Raw genomic sequence first — 17,803 nt, 5'->3', positions numbered from 1 at the left:
AACTACTACTTTTCGACGTCAAAAGTTGATCTAGATTCTTCCCCGCCCCCTTGTACTCGGTGAAACAACACATTTGATAAGTCAATGTACATGTATTTCTCATTATTTGATATATTATGCATTATTACTAAATCAACACTTAAATTAAACTATCATTATACTATCAGTTTAACTATATAATAAGCTGATCCTTGTTGCTAGGTTACCAGGCTTTCAGATACTTGTCACTAACAGTGCAAGAAAGTTAGAAGTCATTCCTCGTTTTTGTCTTATTTTATTTTAGCTTCACTTCTTTAAATCTGGATGGGAAAACACAGGGGGAAAAAATGGAATCCCAAATTGGGAATTGTTGGGAATTTCCTTGAATTCCCTTGAATTCCCAATTCAAACACCAACGTTAAGATTTATTGTTCGGAATTTCCTTCTAATACACAATAGAAAAACAAAATTCCCAACAAACTAACATTGAGAATCAGTGCCACGTTCCCAATTTCGTTCTCTCTGAGAATTGGATGGAAATTCATTGGGAATTCAAGGAAATTTCCAACAAATTGCCAATTTGGGAATCCGGGTTTTTTTCCTGTGAAACAAATTTTGTGCACTTTCGAATGTCTACAGTAAAAACAAACACACCCTGCCTTATTATTGCAAGGATCAAAGGGTTGTGTCTTTACCAAAAAGATTAATTCTTTAAAAAAAAGATAAATAATAAAATGTAAGCCAGAAAATGTTTAGAAAAGCAGATTTACAAAACCTAAAGAATGAAAACATTTTACTGGGGGTGGTCATCGGGACACAATAAAGAGTGGTCACAAAACAATCAATCAAATCATAAATAATGGCTCATGTAATTTTTTCCTCCTCTTCAAAGAGATAATATTGCAAGTCAAAAGAAAAAGATAACATTAAATTATCAAAAAAAAATAATGAAAAAATAATCTATTAATGATTTCCATAATTATATAATTAAATAAATAAAGTATATAATTATTGTAAAATAATTTGGTCTAATTGCGATCACAGGTTTTTCTTTATCGCATGGTGATTCTGCTTTGGGGGAAGAAAGTCATAACTTTACTTATTTTATTTCGACAATCAAAATGCTGAAATTTTAAAGTTGAATAAAAAGTTCCTTTGCAATTCTTCTTTTTCATACTGTTATGTTAGTGCATCATATCTTCCTCTTATCACAGGAAAAACCACCAGAGACTACAGTCATGTTTCCCATTAAATAAAACAACAGTTATAAGTTTGAGCCTCATTGTTATACTGTACTGAAGATGTTGCTATACAATATCTTTGCAATGCAGGACAAACTCAAAGAATAGGAGCATGATGACATTAATTTATACCTACACTAATAATACAAAACCCTTTTAGTAGCTTTGTTGTCATGCTAATTATCACTATTGTCTTAGTATTCTCAAAGGAGTTTTAACATATGAACTTGAGAAGAGAATTTTAAAACAATATTTGTGATAGTTTAGGTAAGGAATGTTGTCATTTAGATTACTGATAGAATCAAATACATACTGTATCTGTTTATCAGACCCTGTTTATCATAGTGACTTGCATGTTATTGTTGTTGTTGCTTTTATTGTGTTGTTGTGGTTGTTGGTGCTGGTATTAATGTTGCTGAGAGTATTGTTGTGGCTGCTCCTCTTATTAGTGCTAGTATTGTGGTTGCTTTTGTGGTTGTCTGTTTTTATATATTTTGTTTATTGTTGTTAATGATGATGGAGTTTTTCACCCCATTGTTAATATTGTCGCTGCTTTTGTTGTTGTTGTGTTGTTGCTTCTATTGGGTTGTGAGTTCTGTTGTTTTTTCTGTTGTTAACCACGATATTGTTGATGATGATGACCAGTGTTGTTCTTGCTGTTCTTTGATCTAGCTGTTACATTAACTTTCGTTTAGTCTTACCAGTTAATATCAAAAATAAAAATAAGAAGATCAATACTAAATTTGATATTACACACTCTGCGTGGCTTCTCATTAATAACTGCTGCAAACCTACAATCATTTTTTCCTGGTAGTTTTCTTTCTCACATAAAATTAATGTTTCCTATAATTGAAAGTAACAGAGTATCATTTTCAGTTCACAATTGTAATTATGCATTCCTGTTTACTGTTTCTTCTTGTTTTCATGTGGAATGCCATCTTGTTTCGGCTTTTCTTCTTCATCCCCAGAAGAACTTTCATTATCACTGCGCACATCCTTGACATTCTATACATCAATTACAAAGGTCTATTATTGCTCATTTCATAAAGTGCTGGTTTGTTATTTTTACATCCATTCCTCCCCGGGACAGCACACTACAAAGGGTAGTTTTCAGGGGGATCTGACATTGGCCTTTCTACACTGGAAAACTAATAGTTCTGGAACTTCACAGTCTAAAACCAGTCAATAAATTCTGGTGTTTTTTGCCTCAACCTATGATGAATTCCAAAAATACAGTCTGCTGACCTTAAGCCTTTGCCGAGTTCGATAAACAGGATGCATTGTGGTCTAGCTTGGACATAACACCATATAAAGCATGATGAACAAAAGGTGTTTGTACTGAGCTAGACCACAATGCACTATGCTAAAAGATTTAAAAGGTATACTAAAAGGTCTATGCAACTGCAATCACTTTTATTGTAACCAATCAAAAACTAATTTGTTGATTATCCCCTAGATTACAAATGGAGTCCTTGATGTTATTTTCACCAAAACATTTGGACATTGTCGTTGAATTATCATACAAACATTCTGAAATCCTCCATAGTTGATCAACTTCATTTGACTTAATTCTTTGATACTTACCCTGTATTGTAATATAATTGATAAACTGTACATTTGTATGACAAGTTAATGACAATGTCTAAATTTTGACCTAACACTAAATACACTACATGCAATCTAGGAGCCAATCAGTAAGTTGCAATGATATACATAGACAGTCTTCAGATTGTACAATGGGTAATAAGAAAAAGTGTAAAGATTTCAATAAACTTAATTATTCCACAAACCTTTCCACTGAGAATCCGAACAATAACAACAAAAATGCTGTAGCCCCAGAAAATGTGAAGCACCTCAATTAAAGAGAAGGACAAGTTTTCATTAGGTAAGTGTGAGTTTTTTGACCAAGATAAGATATTTCAAGATAATATTCATTATATACCAAGATATTTCATGGGAGCATCAAGAATAAGTGTAGGTATTTTAGTGACCAAGATATTTCATACATAAGGATGTGTATGTAACATACAAAGGGAATGGTGTCCGCACAATAACCCATGTGCACTGTTCTCCGCAGGAGAATATAATAATAAATATGTGGAGACAAAGAAATTTAACTGTATATGGTAAGGCGGTAATTGTTAGGAGCTTAGCCATCAGTAAACTGTGTTATGTCCTTTCTGTGTTAAGTGCACCTCTACACTATGTAAAACATGTGAAAGATGAAATCGCAAATTTTATCTGGAATGGTAAAAAACCCAAAATTAAATATACAACATTGATAAATGATTTTGATCAAGGGGGAATACGCCTTCCCGATTTAGACTCGATGATAAGAGCAAACCGTGTAAGGTGGGCTTTAAAGATTAGAAATAGTGAAAAAGATGTCTACTGGAGGTCAGTATGTGAGAAAATCTTTGAGCAGATAGGAGGATTACAATATCCTGAGGAAAATTTAGATCAGGCTGCCTTATTAGCCCAAATAAAATACATTCAAAAATTTTATAAAGAAATAATTCATGCATGGTCAGAAGTTAGTAAAATTAACTTAACAAATCAAGACGACATTCTAAGACAACCAATCTGGTTCAATAGACTGATAAAGGTAAATGCTGAAAATATATCTATAAAAGGACTAGCAATGAAAGGTGTGAAGTCAGTGCATCAGGTATGGATAGGAAAGGAACCGACATGGAAAGAAGCTAAAGAACAAGGGTGGAGTGACGTGGATTATCTATTATGGAGAGCCATTTTAAATGCGATTCCAAAAGAATGGAAAATAAAACTAAGACAGCAAAATAGTTTGGGTAGAGACAGATTAAAAACAATGCAGAAAGTTACCTACATCGGTAAGGGATATGAGAGGTATCCGGTGGAAAAGATAAACACAAATTAATGATTTATTGGATGTTGATCAAATGAAAGGATTTTAAACCAACTGCCCAAAAATGTATAGAAAAAAAGTTGAAAATTGAAGGTATTGATTGGTCATCGGTCTATTCAAGGATTTATGAAAGTACTATAGATACAAAATTAAGGGCTTTTCAGTATAAAATTTTAAATAGTTGTTTATATCTGAATCAGAAATTGTATGTTTTCAAACTAGTCCATTCTCCAAAATGTAGTTTTTGTTTAGAAGAAAATGAAACAATTTCTCACTTTTATGTACGAGTGTGTTGAAACTAGAAATTTTTATTTCAAGTGTTGTGAATGGCTAAAAGGGGCTTCAATAGTACTTCCTGTCTTAAATTTTGAAAATATTCTATTAGGAAATAGTGAAGATGTTTTGGTCAATTTTTTGTTTGTTTTGTGGAAATATGTTGTGTATCAGTGTAGAAGCAAGCAAAAAATTCCAATGTTAAATGATTTTCAAACAAGTTTAAGATATTATGAAAAGTTAGAATATGAAGTAGCTAAAAAAAGGTCGAAATTGTTAGTGCATTTAAAAAAATATGAAAAGATTAGGGTGATTTTGTAAGTTGATTGGAATATCGAACGGATGAAATAGTGATATCTAAAATATAGTTTAAATAAATAAATTTAAAAATTAGTAGCATTGTAAATTAGATGACCCTCTGTAAAGAAAAAAAAGTTTTTGTATTGTTTTCAAGTAAGAATTATAAATGTTGTAAAAAAAATATTGTATAAAAACATTTATGGCAACACTGAATACCTGTAACATGAGGAGCAAGGTAATGAAGAGATACCAGGAGCAAAAATATCCAACTGAATCCCAGCTATTCCAAACACTATCAACGACCCTGTAACAAGATAAATGGGGCACAATCAGGGTTGGTGCAATGGTCCTTCACAAGCCATTCTAGGGGTTTATTCTAGGGGGATAGCCATATCGTCATAAGAAGATATATTCTGCCACAGAGGAATTAGGAATTTCCGAAGAGTAGGGGCCAGGGTCAGAAAAAGAACAAAAATTACAGAGTTTATATGGAAGAAAATTGGAATTTCCAGGGGGTAGGGGGGTGTCTTAAAAAATTCCTCCATGAGGGGGGTATGGATAATTTTTGGAACTACACATTGCCTTATAGTTTCAAAAACACATGAAAAATAATAATTGAGCCTTTGAGCCTCCTGCTCATTTATTAAACAGTATATAATACTATATGATATTAATATATTATGTAAATTTGTATAAGGCAAAATTTAGATAAATGAGTACGGGTAGAGACAAAGATGCAGAAAACATTGTGATATTTTGATACCCACCAGAACGGATAAAGAACCAAACGAGAAACAAAGAATGAGATAGCAAAGATGGCGAACAGAAAATCACAAATCTTTTGTAGTTTTGCATAGTTAAACACTTTGGCTGCCTGTAATCAAAAAGAAAAAGAGATTTGAATAAAAAAAAAGCATATTTATTAGCAGATAAAGAATCATAATTATAAGAAACTATAAGAGGGGATAATTTTAGCTAAAGGGTAGTCCCAAAAAATAATAACCTTTTTTTATTTTAACACAGTGTCTCGTCATACAATATGCTCTTCCAGAGAGCCGTGATATCAATAACAATAAATATATGAATTCTAAAAGCTAAAACTAAAACCTAATATTTAATACATAATTATAATCAGTCTACTAACAAATTTGCCTATAATGAGGTGCTGATCTATGATATTCACTTAAGTTATTTGACAGATAGGCCCACTAGAAAATGCTTTTTTTCAAGGCTTGTGTAATAGTCCCCTTCACGGTTCCCTGTGCCATTTTGAAAGGTAGCCGGGCCTTTGCATCGAAGCAAGACGAACATTGAGCTTGCAATAATAGAGACCTTTTTTAACCCCTTGGACAATTATTCACATGTCACAAAACTTTAAACAACGTGGCTGAAATGTGTACTGTTACTAATGCCCTCCATAACTAACAAGTCTGTTGTATCAGTAACTGTTGTTTCCCCATGATGAGGAGACACCTGCATCAAGTGTCAATATGGTAAAGGTCTATTATTGGTAGCTCAAAAGTATTTAAAACACATTATTACCTCTAAAAATACATCTGCTATATCATGAACCAATACTACGACTGCACCAATGCGAAAAAACGAAGTGGCATAAGAAAACCCTAACAGGAGAATAGTAACTATATGATGAATCAGCATCTGCCAAAAGTCCTAGAAAACAACAAGACACACACACAGTAAATGAACAGCCATATTCTTGGAGTGCAACCACATGACTCAAAATCCTGTAATGAGATAATTATAAATAACAATGAAACAATCACCATGTTGGTGTTGGTTGATTTAATAAGAATGTCAAATGCTTTGTTAATGTCCACCAACATGGCAGCTTAATGATGTAGCATGTATCCAATAATAACCAATAACCTTTTGTTTTGACTTCTAGACATTTTTGAATTGTTCCAGTATATAGGTCCTATACCAATGGTCTCCGTAGTTCTAAACTAGACCACTCAAAAAGTCTATGGAAATTTCCACTGTTCTAAGCATTGAAGGCTCAGGTTTGGTAGAATTATATTTCCCCAGTTGAACCCCATACATAACAAAGAGCATGGCACAATACCTTTCTTTGTACATCTACAAATTGGGAAATAGTGAGTGACACATAGAATCCCAATTCTACAATGTAGTATAGAAAAAGCTCTTCAGACATGATCTGTAGAAAAACATTTCAATAAGTACGAGTAATACACTTGAATGGTAATATACAATATTATTGGAAGAGGTTGTGCATGATATCATAAGTTATCATCTGATATCTACTGAAGCCGTAGGCGCGATAATTTACAATTTCATGTGAAAACTGAATTCTGACTGACTCCATTCAGACTGACTTAAAATATATAACATGCAAAAATGCAAGGAGGACATTATCTCGACCTCAAATTTAAAAAAATTATTATTTAATTTTTCAGATTCTATTTTTACCATTCACTTACATCTAAATTGGGCTCCCTGTGATTGGACTAATGACCAGTGAAAGAGGCATTTGGCTAGAAAAGTGCCAATATTGTCATTTTGAAGCAACACTTAAAAATACTTTAAAAATTGTTAAAACCTTTCACCTGTTTGCGAAAGCCAATGAAACAATATTTTGGGTCCCAAAGCCATTTTTCCTGAAAAATGAAGAGTAAAATAGCTTTAATATTGCTAAAGTATATAGATCAGACCCATCATAATAACAATAATATATAATAATAGATTACCACTGGCAGAAGAACCAGATATACAGTGCAAATTTTATTTTCCCACATGTCACTCGAAAGCTTATAAAAACTTGTTAAAAACATGAACTTGAAAAGCTATGATTGCATTAATGCTTTTACACCAGGAATTTCTACTTCTAATTCTAATAAGGTATTATATCTCTGAGGTCCCAGGTTTGAGTACCAGTCGCCCCATGTGAGCTGAATTGGTTGGTTCTCTTTCAGACTCTGAGGGCTTTTCCAGTCCACCAGTGTTCCTCCCTCCTCTCAAATCAACCCTAACTAATACTAACTGGTTAGAGCTGTGCTCCTGGGTTATACATGTACTGTATAGTGGCTGCTAGAGGTGCCTTCGCATGCTTTCAATTCAACCCTTTTGAACGGTGCCTATGTTGTACTTTAAGGTGGTATGTCAATTTTCTTTTTAATCAAATTTGTTATGAATAGTATTTTTAAATTCCTTCAAGAGTCAATCTCAAGAGCATTTTCACATTTCTACTGCTAAGTCTTAATTCAAGTGCTCTCAAAGGACATAGTTTCAAAACAATATACTGGTAAGACAATCAAACTAGATGCCAGTTTGCCAATAATCCCTTTCACAGTTCTCTGCACTATCTTGATAGGTAGGCATGCCTTTGAATCCAAGCGAGACAAAAGGTGAGCTTGCAATGATAGAGACCTTTTTTAACACCTTGGACAATTATTCACAACTCTATCATTGCTCACCCTGTCTCACTTTGATTCAAAGGCACACCTGCCTTTCAAGATGGTGAAGGGAACTGTGAAGGAGACTATTAGAACTAGGATTCTTTCCCCTTTAATTTAGAATAAAAAATTGATACCATACCTTACGAAGTATTAAAAATCCATAAATTGTAGCACTAAGGTAGAACACAAACCTCCAACTAGAAAAACAAAGGAAAAAATAATTAAAATAAAGCAAGAACAACAGTGAACAACTCCACCACCATTCAGTGATGTTTCGTTCTCTCTTTATTGTTGTTATTACTATTATTATTATATAATATATAATCTAACAATGCTGCAGAAAAAGTTGTTCAAACCTCTTAGCCACACTACTGATCACCAAACTTTATTTCTGTAGCAACAAATGAATGTGGATATAACTCAAACAAAGAATCTTATTCTCAACAGAATGACTTATAGTCAGAAATTGGAAAATATTATGCCAAAGCTAAAGAGATCAATACTAATTGTAGGTACATACCTACTCTCCTTTGCCTTTTTAAGAAGAGATGGTTTAGCCTGCATGCGTCTGTGTCGAAACCATCTTTCTACTTCTCGTATTTGCCATCCAAGTTGTTTAGACAGCCCTACGATTCTTTCTTGACTGGGAAATTTATTTATAGTCTGATACACTTTCTCACAGAAAGGATTACCAATGAAGTGAACTTTTTTCTCCTTTACTCCAAGATACTGGACAAAAGGACCTGCTATGACCCTGAAATTGTGAAAAATCAAAAACAATTTAAAAACAGGTAAAAACAAGAGCTACGGCAAAATTCTTTGTATCATAATAGACCATTTTTGAGTTCCAAATTATTGCTATATTCCTTGTAACAGACCCATCTACTCAGGCCTAGCCTCATGATAATTTTTCCTCTTAGTGAGGAAACAGCTGTATAACAGCATGAAACTGACAGCACGTCAGCCTACAGGATGTTTTTGAAGGATGGCAAACTGAAATTGCTAGGTTTCAGTCTTTAATATGAATCTCATTATTTGCTCTAAATGGAGATTAAACAGGGGCCATATGCTGTAAGCAATAAATATTCTAATGAATACTTGCAATTCAGTTGCTGAACATTCTGCATGAAACAGCAATTGAAAGCCAACCATTCTCCAATTCAATTCTCCAATTCTCCAATTGGAATTTTTCTGGTCAAATCTTTTTCTTGTTAGTTATTTTGACTAGCAATATTGAGCCAGGGACGAGGTATGACAAGCTAAAACTAATTTGGCCAGTCAACACAGCCAGAGACTGACCAGCATTTATTTATGGCTCTGTTGTAATAGTGTTTTTTCCTCTGGGACCAGACCATTTTAATGGCTGACAGTAGTCCTCTCTCAAAAATAGTACTAACAGTAGGTGGGGAGGGACTAATTGTCTGTTAGGAGACTTGGGTCTAACCATTTGCATATTTAATACTTTGCATTATTAAAAAGGCACCACCTGTTTCCCAGTTTTGACCCTGAATTCATATTGAATTTATCACCTCTTTCAAAACAGACTTACTGACTTAAGCAAACCAAGTGGATGGTCAAAACCAAAGGTATCAGTGTAACATATAAACTATGGAATGAGTTGAATATTAGATGCAGTAGTAGCCTTAGTGAATTTAGCGATTAGCCAAAACATATCTTTCTAGGAAAGCTTTTAAATGTTAGTTTTTATTAATATATCTATCGTCAAATAATTACAGAATTGGATGCTCAGAAATGATTCTTAAACGAACTGATTTTAATTTAGCGCTTAACAATGTCTTTTCTTTTATTCTTTTCTTATAATATATGAAATTTAGCTTTAGGTATTTTAGGTATTCAATATTATTGTACATTGATTTTAGTTCATATTGCACAGAAGTGGAAATGTCATAATTGAAATAAAGTATATTATTTTTATTATTATTATTATCATTATTAATATGCAGTTTATAGTACGCTCAACAAAATTACTCGACTCTGATTGGCCGAGAGGAATATAATGATAGAGTTAATTGTACTCCATAGGAGTACCGAATTAAGTCGCTATGGCAACACGGCCAAAACAATGTCAAAACAATTATTTTCTATCATTTTATACTTAAAAATCATATAAATAAGATTTCAAAGCTGTAAGAACTAATCTTTTTTATGCATTTCAGTTGCGCGATGGACTGAAAATCGGCCACCAAAGAGACAAAGATGAATGGCGTCACTTCGCATTTTTTACTGAAATTTTGTTGAGTGAACTATAAACAAAAAATTGCACGATCTTCTCGTACAATTTGGAATTAATAGACACTCGTAATATTTCGAAAATTCTTTAATTAAACTCGCCTAAAGGCTCGTGCAATTACAAGAACTTTCAAAACATTACTCATGTCTATTAATTTCCAAATTGTACTGTTCGTGCGATTTCCTATACTTATTAACATCTGGATCACTCTTTGCAATTCAAAGACACTCATAAACGTAAACTACGAGTGTTCAAACTATTCACAACTAGATATGCTCAACAATAAATATTCTTTACAAATCTTCATTTATATTTGAAGTTCCTGATAATACTGCTTTCTACATATTCCGTAGCACATCTTTGGTCTTTTTTCCCATTAATTTTCTTCGCAGATCTTCCTTCATACTCCTTGACCATCCTCCTAACACGTCCATAATGAGATTGTACTGATGTACTTTGTACCCAGGGTATTGATCTTGCAATTCCCAAAGCAGCGGACTGTACTTCACCGTCTTCTCTTTATCTTTCTTTTCTCTATTCTCCACCCATGGGCAGCTCATCTTCAGAATCACCACTTCCTTGTTTTTGTGATTTACAATTTTAACATCAATTCTGTTGACTTTTAACTCATGGTTCTCGCTGTAAGTTGGAATGTTCCAGAGTGCATGAACGTCATCGGTAATGTACTCCTGTTTCAGTCTTATTGGTGAGTACCATGCTGGAACACTATCGATCAGCTGTAGTTCTCGTAACAGCTCAAAGTATAAAACTTTCAGCGCATTACTGTGTCTTGTTATGTACTTGTTCTGTGCAATAGCTGAACATCCCGCTAACATGTGAGCAACACTCTCTGGTTTCTTATTACACATACGACAGGTCACGGTGCTTGACTGTGATGTCTTAAGCTTCTTCACTTGATATATCTTTGTAGGTAGAAGCTGTTCATAAAGCTCGTACATTCTTGCCACCACATTAGTTAGGCATGTCGTCCACTCTTTTAGCCATGCAAAGCAGTTCTCAGTATTAAGGGTGTCATCATCCCATCTTGTTGTATGTAGTTTTCCTTGCCATGCTTCATCATGTACCGTCTTTAGCAGCTGTTCTTCAAACTTTGACTTTAATAGTCCCTTTTCCTTTGTTACATTCATCTCCCTTCCATTATCTTTACACACCGTTGGTTCTGGATGAACCAGTTTTAACTTTAGACTTTATTCCTCGCAGCACCTTTTGGCTTCTGTTATCTTCGACTTGTGTCCCATTTTAGCAGTGCGTTCTTCAAACTCTCTCACCACTTTCATGCCAGGATCTTTGTTTGAGTAGAGTTTCATGACTGCTTTGATTTTTGTGAGTTTATACTCTCCTTCTACAGACTGTACACCACATCCTCCTTTATCTCTAAGCAGATAAAAGACTGGATGATGCTGGGTGTTTTCCTTATCTTGTGACAATGATCTTTCATGCTTCTCTGTCTATTCTTCTCAGTTCTGTCAACGACAAGTGCTTTGTCCACATAGGGTATTTTAAAACTGCTAGGGTTAGAAGCAACAACCCGGTTCACATCTGAAAGCAGTCTCGACCAAATTACTGCCAGTCATTGTAAGTAGGTCTTTTCAGCGCATTCTAGTGTAAGTTTCTCCTTCCTGTCTTACATTCTCCACGATTCCAAGGACTTTGTACTGCAAATCACTGTTTTACTTACTTTGATCATGAGATATTTCACCTTGTCTCACATTTATAACATTACACTTTTTAGGATTGAGCTGTAGACCAATATTCTCCATGCAGCTATTGGTGTTCTTCAGTACACAGCTGAGCTTGCTTAAAGACTGGGCATAAACTTTCAAGTCATCAATATACAATACATCTGAAGTGTTATTTTTGCATTGATTGGTTTAGACTACCCTTCTGTTGCTGCAAGTTTCCATGTCAATGGGTTCAGACACAATGTGAACAACCTTGGACAGGGGGAGTCACCTTGCAGTAGTCTTTGTTTGAAATCGATGACGTTAGATGTTTCTTAGCCTTTCTTTGTCTGTAGGTTAATTTTGGTATAACTGCATAACTTGCTTATCATAGCCTTCAACCAGTCTGGAAACCGGCGTACTTCTATCACTTCAAGCAGGTACCCATGATCTACTGTATCATAGACCTTTCTATAACATCAATCCAAGCAGCGCTTAGATTTCTCTTCCTACGATGGCAATCCAGGGCTACCATCCTATCAATAGGAAGATCATCTACTGTTCCACTATAATTCTACCTTGCACCTTGTTGTTGGTCCTCCATCAACTCATTCAGATTGAGATGTTTTTCAATTATTGGGATTAGTCATCATCATCAGCAGCATCAGCATCACCACCACTGTCATTATCATCATCATCATCACCACCATCACCGTCGTCATCATCATCATCATCATTATTATTATGGACATTTTTATTTAATCTGTGAGATAAGTTACACTTTACAACTTTGCGGGATCACCTAGGCTAAGTTGCTATCAATGTCTTTCATAATATCTTATCGTCATTCCTTATCATTCTAACAATTATTATTATTATTATTATCATTATCAGAGAATCTTTTTTTTTTAAATCGAAAATATCAAAAAAATGCAGAAAAGAAATTCATGGCCATCAAATATGACTTTCTTTAACATTTCTGAATTAAAAGCGTGTAAGTAAGAGTTAGTGATAAGGATATATGAAACTTTCAATCCGTTCATTGGAGTTGAATGGTTTCAGTCAAATGTGAAATCATTAACAGTTCAAACAATAAGGACCAATATTCATAATTATTATAACTGTCATTACTGTCAGTAAGTTGTAAAGTTTTGATTTGCTTTTGTTATGGATAGTATGGGTAGAAGAATAACAACAGCAGCTATAACAATGGTTAAAAGTACAAATGTACAGAACATGAATTCATAATATTGCTGATTTCATTATTCAACTCTAAGTGAGTTAGGAGAATGTATTTATTCTTATTCACGCCAAAACATACCGACAATCCTTTCCTTAACGGCTCACTTGATTTCACCACGAGGTTTCTTTCTAAACACGCGACGCGAATAGGCAAAACTTGCTTATATACAAATGTAGTGAATAAATTATTTAAGTCACAAAATCGCTAATGAAACATTTGACTGACCAGTTCAACCATGTTGAACGATCTACAGTAGTAGCACATGATCAATATCGCACTAAGTACTTTGGGCACGCTAATCATCATAACTACATTTTATTTGAAAAGTTGAACTACAGCTCTCTTTTTTCATGTAATTATTTCAGGGTCATACCGGACTAATTTAAGACACTTAAAAAGGTGAAAAGGGGTCGACAATGCTAAAATATGAGAAAAAATAAAAACTATAAGTTCATGGGTCAATAAACTAAGACCTTTTTTCATTATTCTCAAAAAACTCTGAAGAGTAAGTATGGCTCGGACATCGGTTTTTTAACCGTATGTAGTTTTCCTGTTGGAGATGAATAGAAGGCAATAGGCTTTACAACCAACCTTTCAAAACATACTCGTAGAATAATCAGGGCAACTGCAACAGGCAGACAAAGGTACAGCTCTCCCGACTGAATGAATTTTGGGTTCTTCTTTTCGTGTATGTCCTGCCATGTGTAGTTCGCAGGGAGCCAAAAGTTCTCGGACCAAAACCATTCTTGAAAGGCTTGGTAAAATACAGCCATGTTGTTCCTTCGTGCTTGTCACTGATATATCCACAACACACTGCGATCACAATACACCACTTCCTGCAATGAATCATGGGGATGGGACGCGTCCTTGCTGGCAGAAATATTCCCCACAATGCTTTGCTGTTTTGAGAATTAACACCTGGAAAGTTAGAGAAAATGGAACATTCTTCGACCAATCAAATGTTCCTAATCTGTTTTTATCAGTAAAATACTTATTATCGGTTCATTGTTAGTTAATTTTCAATATTCAGAACGTCGAGAGATTAAGATAGTGTTATAGAAAATACATTGACTCGCCAAGAGAAGTGCTACTATGGAACAATCTTCCTCATACTGCTAGGATCCAATGACAAATTTTAAATCATTTAAGAAGGCTGTCTTAGCAGATTTTATCTCAACTAGCAAGCTCTGGCCTTACCTTTAGTCTTCATGATATTTTAAATAGTTTTAGCACTCAATTTGTATATTAATATTATATTTTAGCTATTTATCTTACATATTGCTACGACTAAAGTTCTATGTTGTTCTTTTGTCCTTTGATCTGTCCCTGTCCGGCTGAATTCCTGATGCTCTGTTTTCGTGTGGCGGCTCTCTTACAAATATACACTCTCATATTTTTGATTTTGTTTTAAGAACTTTCTATTTACATATTTAGGATAGTCTTTTTTTTTGCTTATTATATAGTCTCATATACACCCGGTTGCGGGAGGGTCGTCGCGTGGGGGAGGGTAGGGGGTGGATGGGGGGTTGGAGGGGGCATTGATGGTTTGGCGGGGAGGGGATTTGATATGTATATATATATTACTATTATTTATTATTATTATTCTATTTTGTATATATTTTATCGAGGGCCACCTGAAAATTATCATTTATGGTAACGGTGTTACCCTGTCTAATAAAGTTGTTATTATTATTATTTATTATTATTACTGTCATGTAAATCAGTTTTTTCTGTTGGTATTATCGTGTTTAAATAAAGGATGATTGATTGATTGATTGAATCGTTATTCAAATTACTATGTTCACAGATAATATTAAAATAATAATAGTTTATTGCTTATGTTACTAATAAAGAACTAATTAATTGCTATTGAGAAAGTGGATGTTGACAGATAAATTACTCGGTACCAATCCACAACTTAATAAAGTGATCATTGACAGCATTGCTGTTGGCTCGTCTGATGTTGTACCTGTTTCATCTGTACGCAACATGGGCCGGTGCATGGTTTGATTCGCAGCTGTCCATGTCATCGCACATAAGATCTTTGTTAGTGCCATATGGTTTTACCATCTTTACAATATCTATCTGCTGAATCCACAAAACAACTTGCATTTATTACCAGCAGGGTTGATCATTGTAATGCTCTGCTATATGGCCTTCCTGATTGTCAACTAAACAAGCTACAAAAAGTAATGAACTGTGCTGCGAGACTTATCTATAAAGTCTCCAAATCTTGCCACATCACACCGCTTCTTCGTGAGCTGCACTGGCTACCTGTTCGTTATCGTGTGAACTTTAAGATACTGATGATCACATTTAAAGCTACTCATGGTGTTGACCCGGAGTACATAAGAGACCTTATTGAAGTTAAAGAATCCAACAGATACAACTTACGTTCAAGCACCTCACAGTGCCATCGTTCAGGGGAGTCACTAATTTTCGCGGGTTGCGGGTCGCGGGTAAATGTCGCGGGTCGCGGGTAAATGTCGGGGGTAATAAAAAATTGAATGAATTGAAAATTTTAGTTTTTATTATCATTGCCTTTTAATAAGAAAACACTTCGAGGTAGAAACCACCAAAAGGGGATTGAGATTTGTCCAACTCGGAACATTAAGCAACTTAAACTAGGACAAAAATGAAACATGGCCTCTACTACAAAGTTTTGTTCAAAAGGAACACATAAACCTTCAACAAAAACAGTGACTTCTCCTTCCTTTTGTTCCTTCCTGCAGGCTCTACAACGGGGGGTTACTCCCCTTTTCTTTGTTTTTACGCCTGCATACCAAACCCGTTCATTTTTACTACCACTGTCTTTTTCTAAATGATCTCGCACTATTTCCCTACTATAGTTAGTAATGGGTTTGATGGTTTTCATTGATGTTGGAAGTTCGCAGATATATATATAGACCTTGCAGAGCTCTTTTCTGCCATTTTTCACAAAATCCTCGCAGTTGCTATACACGATGGACGTCTCCCTATGATTACTCTATAAATAGATGTCGTATTATTTAAATTAACTATAGTATAAGCACGGAAAAAAGCAGATGTTAGAGTTTTGTCTAATTCTTTGACTTTTATTCTGTCCTTCTCTTCTCAGGCCCGTCTGAGTCTGTCCAGGAAGCCTTTACTTCTTACGGGACGATATCAAAGTTAGCAGAAGAGTTACGGGAAAAAAAAATTCACAATAATTAGTCAGAAGAGATGCGAAAGTGATAAAGACAATCCGAGGAAGCACCAGGAGAATTTATTCTCACATAACGAACAGCTTACAATTATTAGCCAAGTAGTCCTGCAGGCGCCAGGTTCTCTTATTATCGTAATGATATGACCTTTGAATTGCGCGCGATTTGAATTGGGTTTTTGTGATTATTAACTTTATTAAAACATAAAAAGTGCCATTCTTAAAATTAGAGGTGTTTTTGTGTCTCCTCTGTTTTCCGAAATTGATACCTTTGTTCCGTCATTTCGAAAGGTTTTTTTGTTTACTATAACAATCTTAAGGTTAGACTAATCATCATTCAGTGGGCATACACCTAATCACCGAATTGAAAAAACGTAGTCGGGTTCGAGAAGGTCATATCATCGAAGCTAAGACTCCGAAATGTGTATTATATTTGCATATAGACATGTAAAAATGCACAGTAGAACAAAGTCGGTCGACCTAGATTATCAACATGACAAAGCCATGATGAATGATTTGTGCACAGGAAGGGAAAACTGCAATACGCATGAAATTAACATAATTGTTTGTCTTCCCATGCTCCCCTTCGGTCTTAGCTTTGATGGTATGATCTTTTTTTGAAACCGACAACGCTTTTTCAATTAGGTATATATCATAGAACGCAATGACATCATCTTCCGATGAGCCCATAGTGTAGCATAATATGTGCGGTTTCCTTATCATTTTTTTGTGAGTGGATTCTGACTGAAACTTTTTTTAAAAGTAGTATCTCTTTTACTTTCCTCCCCTCCACAAACCGAATATTAATTTAAGAAATGCAGAATATATCTTAAAGCTGATATAAATATAAGAAGATTTAATTATTGTTTGAGGCTGAGCGTGATATCGTAAATTATCAAGACCAAGGCCGTGTTATCTGCCGAAGCCGTTCATAAAGAGTAATATAGGGGGGAAAGGATTTTATGCATGATTGCGACCGACATTCACTCAAGACGACTTAAACCTGTGAATGTTTACAGGTTATTTCTGATTCCGGCCTTGGTTGTGGCTATTGTGGACGAACGGAGTTAGCTACATCACTCACCCCTCCCTTTATTAGAAGGCCGTAGTTCGATATTTAGAGTACACCTGTAATCCTGTGGAGTAGGTTGCTTAATAAGAACGTATTTAAACACAACCTGTGTACAGTGACGAGTCTAGTCTCAACCACACACTAATAACGGCTGCGGGGTGATGCTATGACGAACCAAACAAGACAACTATCATTCAGACTTGTCAGTAGGCCGCCGTTATATATGTTATTTTTAGTTGGTGTGTGGGAAGTGCGGGTAAAGC

The 17,803-nt window shown here is 34.8% G+C and overlaps 1 protein-coding gene and 1 long non-coding RNA gene across 3 annotated transcripts; one reads left to right on the top strand and one right to left on the bottom strand.

Moving 5' to 3' along the window:
- Positions 1 to 72: 72 nt before the first annotated feature.
- On the bottom strand, positions 73 to 14,105 carry LOC116302865 (ceramide synthase 6). 2 transcript variants are annotated; one of them, XM_031712262.2, is made up of 10 exons: positions 13,879 to 14,105; positions 8,632 to 8,865; positions 8,251 to 8,308; positions 7,263 to 7,313; positions 6,761 to 6,853; positions 6,220 to 6,348; positions 5,445 to 5,551; positions 4,894 to 4,981; positions 3,011 to 3,073; positions 73 to 2,225 (listed from the first exon to the last, which is right to left on the bottom strand). In XM_031712262.2, the coding sequence occupies exons 1-10, from the start codon at positions 14,058 to 14,060 to the stop codon at positions 2,124 to 2,126; spliced, it is 1,107 nt and encodes a 368-aa protein (XP_031568122.1). In that variant the 5' UTR covers positions 14,061 to 14,105; the 3' UTR covers positions 73 to 2,123. The 2 variants fall into 2 exon arrangements, with proteins under 2 accessions (XP_031568122.1, XP_088892656.1); XM_089036530.1 differs by lacking the exon at positions 13,879 to 14,105 and adding an exon at positions 9,411 to 9,483.
- Positions 9,174 to 16,694, top strand: LOC116302866 (uncharacterized). Its single transcript, XR_004197896.2, has 3 exons — positions 9,174 to 9,360; positions 9,655 to 9,697; positions 16,385 to 16,694. It is a non-coding gene; the product is annotated as an uncharacterized LOC116302866 (long non-coding RNA).
- Positions 16,695 to 17,803: the final 1,109 nt, after the last annotated feature.

The sequence above is a fragment of the Actinia tenebrosa genome, unplaced genomic scaffold (assembly GCF_029948245.1).
Source record: "Actinia tenebrosa isolate PJP-AT-01 unplaced genomic scaffold, QUT_ActTen_1.0 PGA_scaffold4__44_contigs__length_22323623, whole genome shotgun sequence".
Classification (NCBI taxonomy): domain Eukaryota; kingdom Metazoa; phylum Cnidaria; class Anthozoa; order Actiniaria; family Actiniidae; genus Actinia; species Actinia tenebrosa.
Note: the sequence above shows the minus strand (reverse complement) of the source record. Positions and strands in the feature narration are given on the sequence as shown.

Coding starts and splice junctions, on each gene's coding strand:
- LOC116302865 (XM_031712262.2), bottom strand. CDS start 14,060: ATGGCTGTATTTTACCAAGCCTTTCAAGAATGGTTTTGGTCCGAGAAC. Junction 3,074..4,893: donor CCTTGCTCCTCATGTTACAG/GTATTCAGTGTT, acceptor TCTTTAATTGAG/GTGCTTCACATTTTCTGGGG. Junction 2,226..3,010: donor TTCGGATTCTCAGTGGAAAG/GTTTGTGGAATA, acceptor ATTGATGTATAG/AATGTCAAGGATGTGCGCAG.